The following is a 15883-nucleotide window of genomic DNA, read 5'->3' as shown; positions in this document are numbered from 1 at the left end:
AATAAATAAATAAATAGTAGAAAAAATGCACTCAATTTTTTTAATACTATGGAGAGAATAAGGGTATTTTGGGAAATGCATGGTTTTTGTTAACATGTGAGAACCTGTTTGGTTTCCAAGATGTCAAGTAGCTTTATTGAAAATTTTATTGATTGGCCCCATTTTCCACTACTGATTTTATCAATTTGAGAAGTCCCACCTGGCTCTTCTGTTGTTGAAACGTGGTGATTTTTGTCATCTGGAGGTGGGACACGTATTGAAAAATATATATTAGGTTCCTATGTTAATATATATTAATTAGCTTGTTACCTTATACAGTATGTTATACATGAGATGAAAGCTGCTGAAATTTGCTTAAGAATAGTATTGAAAATGCAATGAATTAACTTGCAAACATGAGAGTTTTTCAATGAGCAGAAGATTGACATTCAGCAGCTCCACAGTATCTTTCAAAATAAATTTATCTATTTCGTACCATTACAATCCCAAATGATATTTTTCCCTGCGTCGCTCAGGTCCTCCCAGAGCTTTACATAAGGGCCACTTTCTGTTCCTGTCACTGCTTTTACTAGCGGACAAATCTTAGTAAACAATGTGAGAAAACCAAACAATGCACCCATAGGCGCAGACACTCCTACAACAAGGGAATCATAATCTGAACAGGAAAAAAATGTGGACATTTTCTAGCAATTTAGCTTGATGCATCTTCTCCTCTCTTGATATCCAAATACACTCCAAGCTGACTTTTCTGCTCTGTTTTTCCCCCATCCGAGATTGGCTGGAAATGAGTCTGTCTTTTCCCCTGGCTATTTTATGATCCCATCTGTATTACTTTTATATAAAATTTCAAACATACTTAATACTCCTTCATATAAGACTCATTCATGTCATTTAGCATTCACGTGTTTTACAGGGAAAAAAATGTCTGTGAGATGAGTTGGGTGAAGACTTAGAAACATGGAAATCTGAGAAATAGGACAGATGTGGTCAACCACACTCTACACTGAATTTGTTTGTGCATTACATCACACACACACACACACACAGAGAGAGAGAGAGAGAGAGAGATTAACAGAATTGGAAGGGACTTTGCAACCCCCTGCCCAAGCAGGAGACCCTACATCTGCCTCTACCTAGGATCAAACTCACCACCTCCTGATTGTGATGCAAGAGCTCCACAAAATGATTAGCATTGGCCCATAGCATAAATTCAAGGAAGGAACAAAATCTTGAAAGTTCAAATACTAAAGGGTTAGTAAAATACCTTTAATATTTATTTTCTGGTATTGTAAAAACTCATCTCCAACATATGTATGCTTTTAAAATGACATTTATTCAGACAAAAGATTTAGTAAATCTTTGGAATTAGAATTTCCATACATCTGAAGGAAAAAATACCCTTAATGTTGTCAGATAAAATTAGTATGAGTCTTCTTAAAAATGCTGGTCAAATGTTTGACCTTATTTCTTTTTTCAATTATTTTTTTCATATTATTTGGTGTTAGTTTTCAACCTCCTTGTTTAAAATCCCAATAAAAAAATTTAATGGCGAAACACTCACAAAAGGGCAAAATGAACCTCGTACATTTTTTTTTGTTGCATAGATGCTTGGATGGATTATTTCAAGAGATAGAAAAAAATGCAGGTAGTCCTTGAGTTACAACAGTTTGTTTAATGACTATTCAAACATACAACGGAACAGAAAAAACTGATTTATGACCATTTTTAAAGGTTACGGCCTTTGCAACATCCCCATGATCATGTGATCAAAATTCAGATGCTTGGCAATTGGTTCATATTTATCGCAGTTGCAGTGTCCTAAGTTCATGTGATCACCTTTTCTGACATTCTGACAACTGACAATTAGGATTCCAAGTAAGACCCCGAAAGAAAGAAGACTCCGAGTTGGTACATCTGAGAAAACCCGAATCTGAAAGTTTCCAGGTTTCTCCCACCCAAAAGAAAATTCAAGTCCCTGCTGAGCACCCACATGTGCATCACATGGTCCAATCAGGCACCGTCCCAACTGGAGATGCCTCCCAGTCACATCCTTCCAGTTGCAGGCCAAGATGTCCTTGACTCTCTGAGAAAGGAATGTTATTATGACTATATCTCACCCATACTCCACTTAATCCCCCCTCCCAATTTCCCACAGCATTAAATGTGGAAGGTCTGAAGGCTTCCAGGCCTGACACTAACAAGAAGTCCATGAACAAGCCAGTTTTACTTAACAACTGGGTTATTAACTTATCAGCTGCAGTGATTCACTTAACATCTAAGGCAATAATGGTCACAAAACCTCACTGAAAAAAGTACATCAGAAATTTGGGGCTCAAATACGGTCATGTCGAGAATTGATTTATTTTGTTTTTTTTTTTCGTTTTAGCAAAGACAATGGACTATTAGAGCTTTTCTCTATATATTAAATTAATCCCACTTTCAAGATCATATCTTTCTTTCACTCTCTTGTAATTAAGCTTTATGTGATCCAAGAAGTTGGCATCCATGTGGATGTTGATGCAGATCGAGGTAGATAATGTAATTCCCAAAAGCCAAAGTTTCTGAAACTTTTCTGACTATAAGGTCAAGGTAAGAGCAAAGAAGGTTACAAGGCAAGAGAAAGAAAATGGCACTTGCTTATGGAAACTAACTGCAACTCTTACAATAACCATGGACAGATTTTACACAAACACAATTTGCTGAAATCCCCAGGGAATACAGTATAAGGTTATAATTTGCAAATGTCTGTATTTCAGTGGTGTTTCTTGACATCATCACACCTGAACAAGGATGGCAAGGAGAAAAAACTCCAGAAAATCCTGCTGCACTTTAAAAGATCCCTCAAAATTTATCTTGTGCCACTGAAATCAAGGAAACCACTCTATTTTATCCTTACTTTTTAAATTTATATATCTTCTTCCTTTTCAGTGGATGTTCCCCATTAGGCATTTTTTTTCCAAACTTGAGTGCTATATTTTATTGACCATGTTTTCAAAAGGATGGAATGATGGCTCGGATCTTCTGGCATCTATCTTTCTTCTGATATTCTTTCTACCTGGCAGTGTCAATCAGAGTTTGAAATCAATCTGCCTCCAGCCTAATAATGTTCACAGGAAATTTTCCACCTCTGGAGATGAAACATTACTTGGGGGATTTTTTTCCTTTGTCAAACCTGATGAACGTACCCAAAGTTTCAAAAAAGTGCCAGTAATCTCTGAATTTGGATCGTAAGTGACTCGTTCTTCCTTGACTAAAATGCAATATAATTCAGACAAAGGTGATAGAATGTAGAGAAGGGGGAGATTATACTGGTTCAATTATGGCTTATTACATATATTATATAATAAATTAGAGATATAATAACCTGTTGTCATAGCAATAACAATTCAAATAATAATAATATCAAGAATAATAATTTCCATTTTAAAAATGGAAATACCACAAAGTTCGTGGGGAATAGGATCATTTCCTCCTAATCTTTTTCCATTCAGCAAATACTGGGTTCTTTCATATCATCTATTTGACTAGGATCAGAATTCACAAATTAAAATCCAGTCAACTACAATCCTTTCTAGTAAAGTTTTGGTAGCACTTTCTCAAAGGAATACAAAACCAAGAGACTCCTTTCTGAGAAATTGCAATGCACATCATCACCACCACCAAGTTTTTTATTAGCTGATGCCATGGGCTGAAGAAAAGACCATACAATTCAAAAGAACAATGTAAAGATCTATTTCTATCTTAAACATTGACCTATATTGATTGAAGTGTGTAGTAGTTGCATGTAAACTTACTGTATACAGCAGTTCTAGAAAGATCTAGATAGTTGATAATTTTATAAACTCTTCAATATACCTTTCCTATGAAAGAAGGAAGGTCCAGCAAATCACCAAACTATGAACTAAAAGTTTCATTTATGGACCTGACCATATAATTTACTGCCCAAGATTAACATTTTGTTTTTAGTTGTGAAGTCTTGTCTGACCCATCGCAACCCCATGGACAAGGTTCCTCGAGGCCTTTCTGTCCTCTACCATCCTCTGGAGTCCATTTAAGCTCATGCAAACTGGTTGTTGGAATAAATCATTAGCACAGGGAATCAATTGTTAAATTACTTGAATCCCACCACTAACTAGAGGTATAGGACTGATCTTGCTAATCAGTGACTGTGGAGATGGTCAGAATAATGTGCAAAGCCAAAGGTCTCTTTTATTGAAATTCAAAATTAATCTCTGCTGAATAAATTGCTGAAATTATCCTCAATGTTACATGGGCAAACAATAGATACGAACTCAAGGTAAACTGCTCCAAACTCGATTACAGAAAATATGACTTCAGCAACAGAGTGGTCAATTCCTGGAATGTACTACCTGACTCTGTTGTTACATCCTCCAAACCCCATAACTTTAACCCATAAACTGTCTACCATCGACCTCACCCCATTCCTAAGAGGTCTGCAAGGGGGCTTGCATAAGAGCATGAGAGTGCCTACCATCTCTGTATTACTCTTCCCATCTATTTGTATCCATTTCCAGTGTTCATGTCCAAGTTTATACTTATACCTGTTGTCTCGTACATGTTTCACAAACTAACTAAATAAAAATAAAGAAATATATAGTTTGGAAGTAGATTGAGTTCTTTTTTTGTGATTTGTTTTTCTCCACTTCTGCACTTTCATTGCAGCATAATACCAAAATATGTCCAGCATCCTCTTACTATGTATTTTGCATTTGATGAGATCAAGAAAAATGCCAAGCTCTTCCCCAACCTCACACTAACACTGCTGATTGCTGAAACTTGTTTCAATGCCATAAAGGCCAGTAAGTTTGTTTTAGATTTTCTGTTTCTGAGTCAAGGGAGTCCTATCAACTTCAACTGTGTTGGAAGAAGAAATCTGAACTTCTTGCCAATCATTGGAGACCTCACCTCACTCAATTCCATCCAGATGGCCCACATGTTGAACATCTACAAGTTTCCACAGGTATGACCATTTTCCACAGATCAACTTGTTTGACCAAAAATCCTCTCGTATGTTTTTTTGGTTTTTCTTTCTTGTTTTTTCTTTGGTCTTTCTTCTTCTTTTTCTTTTCTTCTTATGAATCCTAGCTTCTTTCAATTTTAGCCAGTCTATCGTTTACCAATTCTGAATTCCCAGAATCTACCAGCATGAATCTTATGATATCTTTCTTTATGTAACACTTGATGGCAACCTTTGGGATGTTGCAATAAAGTCATAATATCACGGCAGAATCCAAGCTCTTTTTCTTGATGATCACAAAGGGACTCTCAGCTTAATTTTCTATGCATCCTTCTTCCCAACAGATCAATTATGGTTCCTTTGATCCAGTCCTGAGTGATAAAAGGCAGTTCCCTTCCTTCTTCAGCACGGTTCCCAATGAAAATTTGCAATACGAGGGGATTGTTCTTTTACTAAAACATTTTGGATGGAACTGGATTGGCCTCTTGTTCTCAGAGAATGTGAGTGGGGAAGCCTTTATTCAAAATCTCGAACCAAAGCTCTTCCAGAGTGATATTTGCATTGCTTGGATAGCTATGATCCCAATTTTAGCAGATGCACTCTTAAATAAAGATTTCATTCAGGAACGGATAGACAACGTAATAGACATTATCTTACAGAAGAATGTCACTGTATTCCTTGCTTCTGGAACTGCCCAATCAATGGAGATTTTACAATGGGGGCTTTATTTGCGTGAAGTTTGCCAAACCCCAATAGATCACAGAGTATGGATCATGACCTACCAGTGGGATTTCACTGTGAGTTTATTGCCAATAGATAGCTTTCTAGTTCAGACTTTCAATGGTTCCCTATACTTCTCCCTCCATACAAGGACTGTGCCAGGATTTCAAGAGTTTCTTGAGAAAATAAAACCTTTGGTTCATCCCTTTTCATATGTTGATTGGTTCTGGAAATCTGTGTTTGATTGTTCACTGCCTCCATATCAGAAGGGTGTTAAACGCTGCACTGGGAGGGAAAAACTCAAGACAGTCTCTGGCTCTCTGTTTGAAATGACCATGTCTGGAGAAAGCTACAATATCTACAATGGGGTTTATCTTGTAGCACATGCGTTGCAAGCAATGCATTCAAAAAGAGCAAAAAGAGCAAAGCCAGCTCCTCTGAGGAATCAGGATGCATCAAATCTTCAGCCTTTGCAGCCATGGGAGGTATGTCATTGCTCTTCTCAGATACATTTATAGAAGCCCTGAAAGGGATGGGGTAGGATGGGAAGGCAACAATAGATAGACAATCTGGATTTGTTTCTCTGTAGCAACCAATATCTATTAGCAAATATTAGCAAAGCTGCAATAATTGATGCAGCTCAATAATACCTAAGAATCATCTCCAAAGTCAAACCAGCTCCAAAAGGAACTGTGTTTGGAGATCTACTATTTAATGCTGTTTCAGGGAGTGAAAACTCATTAATTTTATGCAGCCTTTGGCAGGCCGAAGCATAGTTCATAAAATTATCTACTACAATGTTCTACTTGTCAATGACTACTTCAGCTTCAACCACAACATTACAACAGCACAGAATAGATACAAACTTAAGGTAAACTACTCCAAACTCAATTGCAGAAAATACGACTTAGCAACAGAATGTTCAATCCCTGGAATGCACTACCTGACACTGTGGTTTCTTCCCCAAACCCCCACAACTTTAAGCTTAGACTGTCTACTGTCGACCTCACCCCATTCCTAAGTGGTCTGTAAGGGGCTTTCATAAGCGCACCAATGTGCCTAGCATTCCTGCCCAAATATTCCCTGGTATTCGTATTTCATGTATTTCATGTATTCATAATCTTGTATGTACTTGTATCTATTATCTTATACATGCTTGACGAAACAAATAAATAAAATAAAACTCTCACACCCAACATCTCCCAAAATTTAAAAGAACAAAATTTAAAAGTTTCTAGATTGTCTCCTTACTCTTCATTATAGAATCTTCTCCAATCTCATTGTGGAAACAATATTTCTGTTCTTGCAACCCTACCTACTGTGCTATGGAACTGTTGATGTACCATGTATATAGTAATAAAAACTTTTACATATATGGTAATTCCGAAAATTTTGTGAATCCTTAGGAAGTCTTAACATTTCTACATAAACATGATCTATAATATTACTGGTTTTCTGCACAAATCCTAAAACTAGATAAGGAGGACTGAAATAAACCTGATGATTGAATTATTGAGTAAAATGGCCCAACACTTCATATTTGTGCTTGCAGAAATAAACATATATGGACCTGAAATCACTAGAAGATCATAATAACTAGATTGTGTCTTTATCTTAATAAATGAAATTTCCAACTCAAATTGGTGCATCGATTTGCAGTGTAACCCTTTGGATGTATTGTATGTATTTGACAGTCCAGATATACGGGACAGGCAGGATTGGAAAGACTAAGTTTGGATTTGGATTGGATTGGATTTATTAAATTTATAGGTCGCCCAATCCCAAAGTACTCCGGGCAGCTTACAGAAAATGAATTTAAAAAAGAGTTAAAAACAAACAAAGAAGAATAGATTAAAAGAAGCACATCATGCACCCAGTCTAATCGGGGCTGGACCTCGATCGAGAGGTCAACAGCCCCAGGCCTGCCGGAATAGCCATGTTTTAATAGCCTTTCGGAAGGCCATGAGAGTGGGTAGGGTCCGGATCTCTGGGGGTAGTTCATTCCATAGGGTCAGAGCAGCTACAGAGAAAGCCCTCCCCCAGTGTACCACCAGCCAACATTGTCTGGCTGATGGCACCTGGAGAAGGCCCACCCTGTGTGATCTTATTGGTCGTTGGGAGGTGTGTGGCAGAAGACGGTCTCACAGATATCTGGGTCCTAAGCCATGTAGGGATTTAAAGGTAATAACCAACACCTTGAATCATGCTCAGAGACCGATAGGGAGCCAGTGCAGCTCGCTTAGGATAGGTGTAGTGTGAAGGAAGAATGTCCTGAAGGAAGAATGTCCTGAAGGAAGTATCGCCTGCGCGGCTGCATTCTGGACTAATTGTAGTCTCTGAACACTTTTCAGGGGCAGCCCCATGTAGAGCGCATTACAGTAGAATGTCTACAACACTCTAAGTAATATTAATTTAAGGAAGTTATTGATTCATGCGAAATAAACTTTTACAAAGCTGTTAGTCAAGAATAAGAGGTGGAGAGCAATGTATTCCCTGTCCTTCCCTTTTCTTCCCATCACATGTAATGGATATCTTACCTTATTTATGTGGGATTGTCTCTTTCCTCCAATTGTTTAAAAAACCTGTGTGAATCTGATGCTATAAATTTTAATTTTATTGGTTACTATATTCCAGTTGAATCAATACATATTAGGAAATTGTTGGATCTGATACTACTGAAATTTAAAATGGGTTGTGGTCCATGGGTTGAAGAGATTTCTGAATCAAACCAGAAAGCAATTCAGTTACAATTCGGATAAGATTCACTAAAGAAACTCAGTTGGGATTCCGAACAAAGCCAAACTTTGAGAAAAATTAAGATAACTGATATGACTTCTCCTCTCTCTCAAATCCAGCTTCATTACTTTCTGAGAAACACCCGTTTTAATAACAGTGTGGGAGAAGAAATCTTCTTCGATGAGAAAGGGGAGTTTGACCCGGGATATGACATCTTCAACTATGTCTCCTTCCACAATAAGTCCTTCCAGAGAGTCCGGATTGGAAAGATGGTTTCCAAATCTCTTGATGGGAAGAAATTCACTATTAATGAAAATACCATTGTGTGGAATCACAAGTTTCACCAGGTAGGAAATTTGGTAAATTCTAACTTGGTAGATTATTATTTGGAGGTGAAGATATTCTTCTCCAATGATATGAAAGTCCATAAATGAAGGGCAGTGATAGTACTCAGGAATCTTGTGGTTTTGCTAGATATTTGGGGTGGTCTTTATGAAGACCTCTACATACCAAGAAGAGCAACAAGCATAATTAGGTGGCTTAAATATATGAAGAATGGTTGCAGGAATGGATATGTCTTAGAAAAAAGATGGAAGATGTGGTAGCAGCGTTCCAACATCTAAGGAGCCATGACAAAGAAGAGAGGGTCAACCTGTTCTCCAAAGCAACTGAAGGCAACTGGGTCTCGGGAGGCAGCAAATAAATCAGGGGCAGAGGTTGCTAGAGGTGTTATTTGCCGGTTCTCCTAACTGCTCAAAATTTCTGCTACTGGTTCACCAGAACCATTTAGAACCAGCTGAATGCTCTCTCTGATGTGTTTGCAGAAAACTCAGAACTCATCCTAAGAAGCGGATGATTTGATGTAAATATGGAGACTCTCCAAATGCATCTTCGGACATGTTGACATCAGAAGATTACGCATCTCCCTGAAAGTACCAAGTTCTTTTAATAAAATGGAGAACTTGTACAACATCTTGATGAATCCCATTCCTAAAGTTTCTTGCTTGTTTTTTTTCCAGGTACATCCCCATGCCAGATGTGTAGAAAGCTGCCATCAGGGGTACAGCAGGGTTGTTCAGGAGGGAAAACATATTTGTTGCTACAATTGTAGACAATGTCCTGAAGGAAGAATTTCAATTGAAATGGGTAAGTAAAAAAAGATACAGCTGTTGTAGGAAATGACAGGACACACAAGCCAGCTCTTTAGAGAAGAAAAAGTTTATTTACACAGGTTCATAGCAAAGAATAAATGGCCTGAATACCGAGTGAAATTCAGGAACTTCCTTATATAGTTTATCACTTTCAGCTAAAGCCATCTGTTAGTTTTGGAAAGACCTCTCAAGATTTGTCCTTGAGTTACAGAAAGTATCTCTACAGGATGTAATAATGCATGGGTCAGCTAACGGACATGCATAGCTCGTATTTTGAGGAACTAACAATATGTGTCTACCACACAAATTAACAGCCAAGCCAGATGATGGGCTAAAATAGATGCTTTACTTCAGCATATTACATTTAGATTTAGATTTAGATTTAGATTTATTTGTATGCCGCCCTTTTCCGGGAGGGACTCAGGGCAGTGAACAACTCAAAGGGGGAAAGGGAACATAGAACATAATACAAGTGATTAAAATAACCAAGAATCATACAGCCATACAGGTCGAAAGGGGAGGGGAACTCATCAACCCCAGGCCTGCCGGCACAGCGAGGTTTTGACAGCTTTCCGGAAGGCCTGGAGAGAGGTGAGGGTCCGAATCTCTGCGGGGAGTTCGTTCCAAAGGGCCGGAGCTGCCACAGAGAAGGCCCTCCCCCAGGTAGTAGCCAGATGGCATTGGCTGGTGGACGGAACCTGGAGGAGGCCGACCCTGTGTGATCTAATGGGTCTTTGGGAGGTAATTGGCAGCAGGCGGTCTCTCAAGTACCCAGGTCCAATACCATGAAGGGCTTTGTAAGTTACGATAAAGTTACAGGCCTTCCAGAAAGCCGTCAAAACCTGGCTGTGCTGGCAGGCCTGGGGTTGATGAGTTCCCCTCCCCTCTCGACCTGTGTGGCTGTATCATTCTTGGTTATTTTAATCACTTGTATTATGTTCTATGTTCCCTTTCCCACTTTGAGTTGTTAAGTTACATGTGCAGACTTCCTTCTAACTCATGTCTAACTGCACTATATCCTAAAAGCAAACCTTGCAATTTCTATATGAACAGTTAAAGCTTAATATTGTGAAACCCTAGTTTGGTTCAGGCTTGAGGCCTACTTCAGTTCAGCCTGCCATCTCACAGCGGAGAGTTGAGAGCTTCCAAATTCAACTTTTCTTCATTCTTTTAATCTCGGCTATCCATAATGCTGTTTCCAGTTAAGTAAACCAGTTGTTGAGAAAGGAAGATATTGGAAGCAAGGTCTATACTCTGGCACCCCCTGTGCATTTACAACCTCTGTATCCATCTGGCGCAAAGGCCCAAGAAAGTCCTGCTTTGCAGCTGCCACTACTGCTCTGGCCGCAGCTGCCCTAATCACTACTCCAATCGTTATATCACCCCCAACAGCCCCCTCATCCTCATCACTCTCAGCATCCTAACCCAGAACAAATGGTTGTTTCTTTATGGCCTTTTTCTCCTTACATCGCACATCCTGTATATTTCATGTGCAGACTTCCTTCTAACTCATGTTCTAAAAGCAAACCTTGCAATTTCTATATAAACAGTTAAAGCTTAATATTGTGAAACTTTAGTTTGGTTTGGGTTTGAGGCCTACTTTCGGTTCAGCCTGCCACCTCACAGCGGAGAGTTGAGAGCTTCCAAATTCAACTTTTCTTCATTCTTTTAATCTCTGCTATGCTGTTTAGGGGAATGGGATTGGAGTGAACTGCAGTAGATTTTTTTTCAAAGGTGGGTCTAATTCAAATACTTGTATAAATCCATTCTATTTTGATCTCTTTTTTTGGTTGAGGGTTGTAATTCTCTCCAAAGAACTCCCCCACTAATCTGCAGTTCAAAGAAATAAATATGCAGAAATAACAAGCCAGAATCCATACACTTGTTAAGAAAAGGTTATTGTGTAGGGGACTATATGTAGCATTACTATATGTCATGGGGACTGTGAATGGCATCCCCAGCCATGATTTATTTCAGTTAGCTGTATATACATATTGTCCTATATAGTTGTAAATGACAAGGTCTTCTTCATGTATTTCAGATGCAGACCAATGTGAGAGATGCCCAGAAGATCAGTATTCGAATGCAGAAAATGTCCAGTGCCTTCACAAACGTTTCAGCTATTTATCCTATGGGGAACCCTTGGGAATCGTTTTGAGTTCTCTGACTCTTTTCTTTTCAGCAATTCTTATTTTGGTGGCAGTGACCTTCATTCTACATTGGGACACGCCCATTGTCAAAGCCAACAACAGGAACATCACATGTGTACTCGTTTCCTCTCTCCTGCTGTGTTTTCTGTGCTCTCTGCTCTTCATAGGTCAGCCCGGGAATGTGACTTGCTTTCTCAGGCAAACAATGTTTGGCACCATTTTCTCTCTCTCGGTATCTTGTGTCTTGGCCAAGACCATCACGGTTGTTTTGGCTTTCCTGGCCACTAAGCCAGGAAACCAGATGAGGAAATGGCTAGGAAACAGACTGGCGGGATCCATCATTGTCTTCTGCTCCTGTATTCAAGCCGTTATCTGTATGGTATGGTTGATCGTATCTCCTCCCTTCCCTGAATGGGACATGCATTCACAGGTTCAAGAGATCATTGTTCAATGTAATGAAGGCTCAGATGTCATGTTTTACATAGTCCTGGGCTACTTGTGGCTCCTAGCCATCATCAGTTTCACTGTGGCTTTCTTTGCCAGAAAACTGCCTGATACTTTTAACGAAGCCAAACTGATCACCTTCAGCATGCTTGTGTTTTGTAGCATTTGGGTATCCTTCATCCCAGCCTATCTGAGCACCAAAGGGAAATACATGGTGGCTGTGGAGGTCTTTTCCATCTTGGGCTCTACTGCAGGCCTCCTGGGCTGCATCTTCCTGCCCAAGTGCTACATCATTCTCCTGAACCCACATCTCAACACAAAACAACACCTGGCTAGGAGAATAGATTAATAGTTTAATTTGACCTTACATGATTCAGTCTTTATGTGGTGATGAAAAGCATCCATATGGAAAGTCCAAATATTCAGGAAGGCAATTGCAACGATGCTATTCAATTATATCCTTTTTCTGTTCTTTATGTATGCCTTATATATGATAAATCCTTAAGGCTTTGTATGAGCTGAAGAATAATAGTGAAATCCTACTTTGTATTTTTTGACATTTCCCTGGTGATCACCAGGAACCATGCGGGAGACTCCAAAACATTGGAGAAGACAGCCAGAAACAAATAATAGAAACTTTCTCCTTTCATATATGCTTTGCATCTTTGTTGCATGTAAGAAAGGGGCAGGACATTGTTTTCTCAGTCAAAACTCTTTATCTTCTCTGTTTGGTGTCCCTTACATTGACCTTCATTGAAAGGACTATACTCCATTGCTGCTTTTGTTGATGTTGATATAAATGTTCTATTATTCCATTAACTTCTGCTGTAGTTTGACTGGTATATTATTTTGGTATTTACTCTTCATGTTTATTCCAAAGGTATCCCTGTGATGATTTCTTTACAACATGAAAAATGTATAAGGAAATATATAAAAAAGTATAAAAATGTATAAATAAAAATGTACAATCATAGTTTAATAATATGACAGCAAAGAAGCATGTCTTTTGTTTGGCAGGCCTGTCCTACGGAATGCTTTGCCTCTTGAATTTTGGCAGGACGTTACCCTTCTAGTAGAGGTGGCATTCAGCTGGTTCGGACCAGTTTGGGTGAACTGGTAGTGGAAATTTTGAGTAGTTCAGAGAACCAGCAAATACCACTTATGGTTGGGCCTGCCCTCCTGCCCCCATCATTCCCTGTCCTATATTCCCTTGTTTTTTAGCTCAGCTGATGCATTTGGCAGTGGATTGTTGTGCCTCAGCTGGGGTAAAAAACAGCTCAGCTCACCAGTTCTGACCCCGAAGGTGGTCTTTGAAGGCTGCATGCATATGTGCACAAAGCACGAGCGCACAAACGAAGCACTCTCTCATAGAACCAGTAGGAAAAGATTTGGAATCCCACCACTGCTTCCTAGCCTTTCATAAAACTCATAAGACCTGGGTTTTTTCTGCCAAGATGCGATACGATTGGATGACTATACATTAGAAGTGTGACTGGGTGACATAATTTCTTGTTTTTAATACTTCAATTTAACGTTGTAGTTTAAACATTGGTTTATATGTTCTTTTAACTTAACCATCAAACAGGGTTGGTTAGAAGATGGTTGGTTGTTCTGACCCCCCCCCCCCTGGCCTGTGAATAAAACAGAACACAGGCTTGGCTGTTTGTCACTATTTAATGAATGTGATAACCAGTCCTTTGGCTGAAGGTCCAGGTAAACTCACGTTCAAGATAATCGATTGGCAGCAACCCAGAAGCTCCAAGAAAGCAACACAGATAATTCCACAAGACACGTCTAGAACACAGATTTCTTCAATAATCGTTCAAATGGTTGTTTCCTGCAAATGTCCCCTCCCAACACCTCACTTATAAACCCTCTTGGGAGGGGCCCAGGCACAACCACCTGTGCATAATTATCATCTATGAGACTGCCTACGGAGTTGCTGCTTCTATTTCTCAGCCCTACACAATCTAGCATCAGGAACAAACTGCCTCTGATCCTCCCCACTGCTCCATGCCTCAGGCGCCTCCTGGTGGCCAGCCAGCCTTTCTGCTCCCTGCTCTGAGTCTGAACCCTGCCCAGGGTCCTCCACATCTTCCATGGCAGACTCATATGGTTCCTCGCTATCCGAGTCCATCAGCAGCTCAACTGGATCCTGCTGGGCCACAACAGTTGGCTATATAAATATTTGAAGGGGATAAAATAATAAAAGTATGATGATTGCATTGGAATTTTTAATACTTTGGGGAGATGTAGCATGCTAAGGTAGTTTGGATAATGTAGGGATCAACTCTGAATCAAACCTGGCTGAAGCCATCTTTTGCTGCTTCATAGTGGCCATGTACTATGGGGAGAGGATGAGGGGGAAACAGCTAGACCAGGAGTGTCAATCTCAATTCCATTGAGGGCTACATCAAGGTTGTGTTTGACCTCGGGGAGCTGGAGTAAGCATGGCCAGCTTTAGGTCACTGATGTTGGAGAAACTGTGGTGGCCTGAACACTCTGTCACCCACCCAGGATCTCTTTTTGCTGGCAGAGGCATAATGGGCCATTCCTTCACTGATTCCAGGAAAGCCCATCAGGCCAGATCTCGGAATCCTATGTGCCTTGAGTGTTCCAAGTAACACCACCAGCTAAAGACTGACATTGAAGAAGACTGACATTGAGTTTGACACCCCTGAGCTAGACCATATCATGGACATAATAAAGGGCTCTTTTGTGGGAACCAAGGTCATCCCAACAGGTGGCAATTGGAGGAGGAACAGATATGACCAAGAAGCCCGCCAACTGTTTTGATTGGAGAATGTGACTGGTGACATTTGGGGAGGGAAACTTTTACTCTTTTAATTATACCGTAAATGCGGGAATTTTTTAGAGTTAGTTTATTGGATGTATCCAATAAATATGTTCTCTGAGGAGTTTTCCTACCTTTTGTCAGCCCTCAGGCTGCCATCCAGGGGGAACCTGCCCATCACCATGCCTGCTGGGTCATGCTTACACGCCACTAATGCTGCCACGTTGATGTTGCCTCTCTGATGTCGATTGAGCCTGTACCTGCATGTGGCTCTTCTATTCGGGTGCAACTGCCTACTCTGATGTAAGTCTTCTACTCAGGTGCAACTGCCTACTCTGATGTAACTCTTTTGCTCGGATGCGGCTAACCAGGAAAGAGGCTATGATGACACTGAATGGGGGTGTGGCTGAGGGTGTGGGTCATGGTGATTGGTGATGGTGGGTGGGTGTCATCTGGGTGGAGTTGTGGGTGGAGCTGGGTGGTGTAATGGTATATATATATGGGTGATGGTGTTAACTTGGTTATAGTTTTAGTTTAGTTTATAGTTTATTAACATTTATAGGCCGCCATTTTCCCTGAGGGGACTCAGGGCGGCTCACATAAAATCAGGAAAGGGGAATACAAACAATGACGTCGACACACATAAGTAAAAATAATGAGCAACATTCATTCATCATTCGGGAGGGGCGGCTATCTTTGTCCCCAGGCCTGACGGGCTAGCCAGGTCTTAAGGGCTATGCGGAAGGCCTGGACGGTGGTTAGAACTGACTTGGATTTGATTACCTTTGTATCATTGTCATTTAGTGCTGGTTATCACGTAGTTTCTTAGATAGAGATAAAAGTTTTTCATCAAACAAACTGAATCTCTGTTTGTATGCAACGTGAACGTTGGAACCTGACACCTTTCTTC

At 40.0% G+C, this 15883-nt stretch overlaps 1 protein-coding gene across 1 annotated transcript; it reads left to right on the top strand.

The window, feature by feature from the left end:
* The first annotated feature begins 4717 nt into the window (after positions 1-4717).
* LOC148046759 (vomeronasal type-2 receptor 26-like) lies at positions 4718-13178 on the top strand. The gene is made up of 5 exons (XM_087714932.1): positions 4718-4981; positions 5323-6183; positions 8554-8781; positions 9454-9580; positions 11627-13178. Exons 1-5 carry the CDS (start codon positions 4718-4720, stop codon positions 12526-12528), a joined length of 2382 nt encoding a protein of 793 aa, XP_087571058.1. The 3' UTR covers positions 12529-13178.
* Positions 13179-15883: the final 2705 nt, after the last annotated feature.

This window comes from Thamnophis sirtalis, unplaced genomic scaffold (genome assembly GCF_051295495.1).
Source record: "Thamnophis sirtalis isolate CommonGarterSnake01/CBP01778 unplaced genomic scaffold, rThaSir2_p1.2 scaffold_4, whole genome shotgun sequence".
Classification (NCBI taxonomy): Eukaryota; Metazoa; Chordata; class Lepidosauria; order Squamata; family Natricidae; genus Thamnophis; species Thamnophis sirtalis.
The sequence above is the reverse complement of the archived record's forward strand: the minus strand, read 5'-3'. Positions and strand labels throughout refer to the sequence as shown.

What these genes read in the sequence shown, in the direction of transcription:
- LOC148046759 (XM_087714932.1), top strand. Translation starts at nt 4,718, where the DNA reads ATGTATTTTGCATTTGATGAGATCAAGAAAAATGCCAAGCTCTTCCCC. An exon ending in GGAATCACAAGTTTCACCAG is followed by an intron (nt 8,782 to 9,453) that starts GTAGGAAATTTG and finishes TTTTTTTTCCAG; the next exon opens with GTACATCCCCATGCCAGATG. An exon ending in AAGAATTTCAATTGAAATGG is followed by an intron (nt 9,581 to 11,626) that starts GTAAGTAAAAAA and finishes CATGTATTTCAG; the next exon opens with ATGCAGACCAATGTGAGAGA.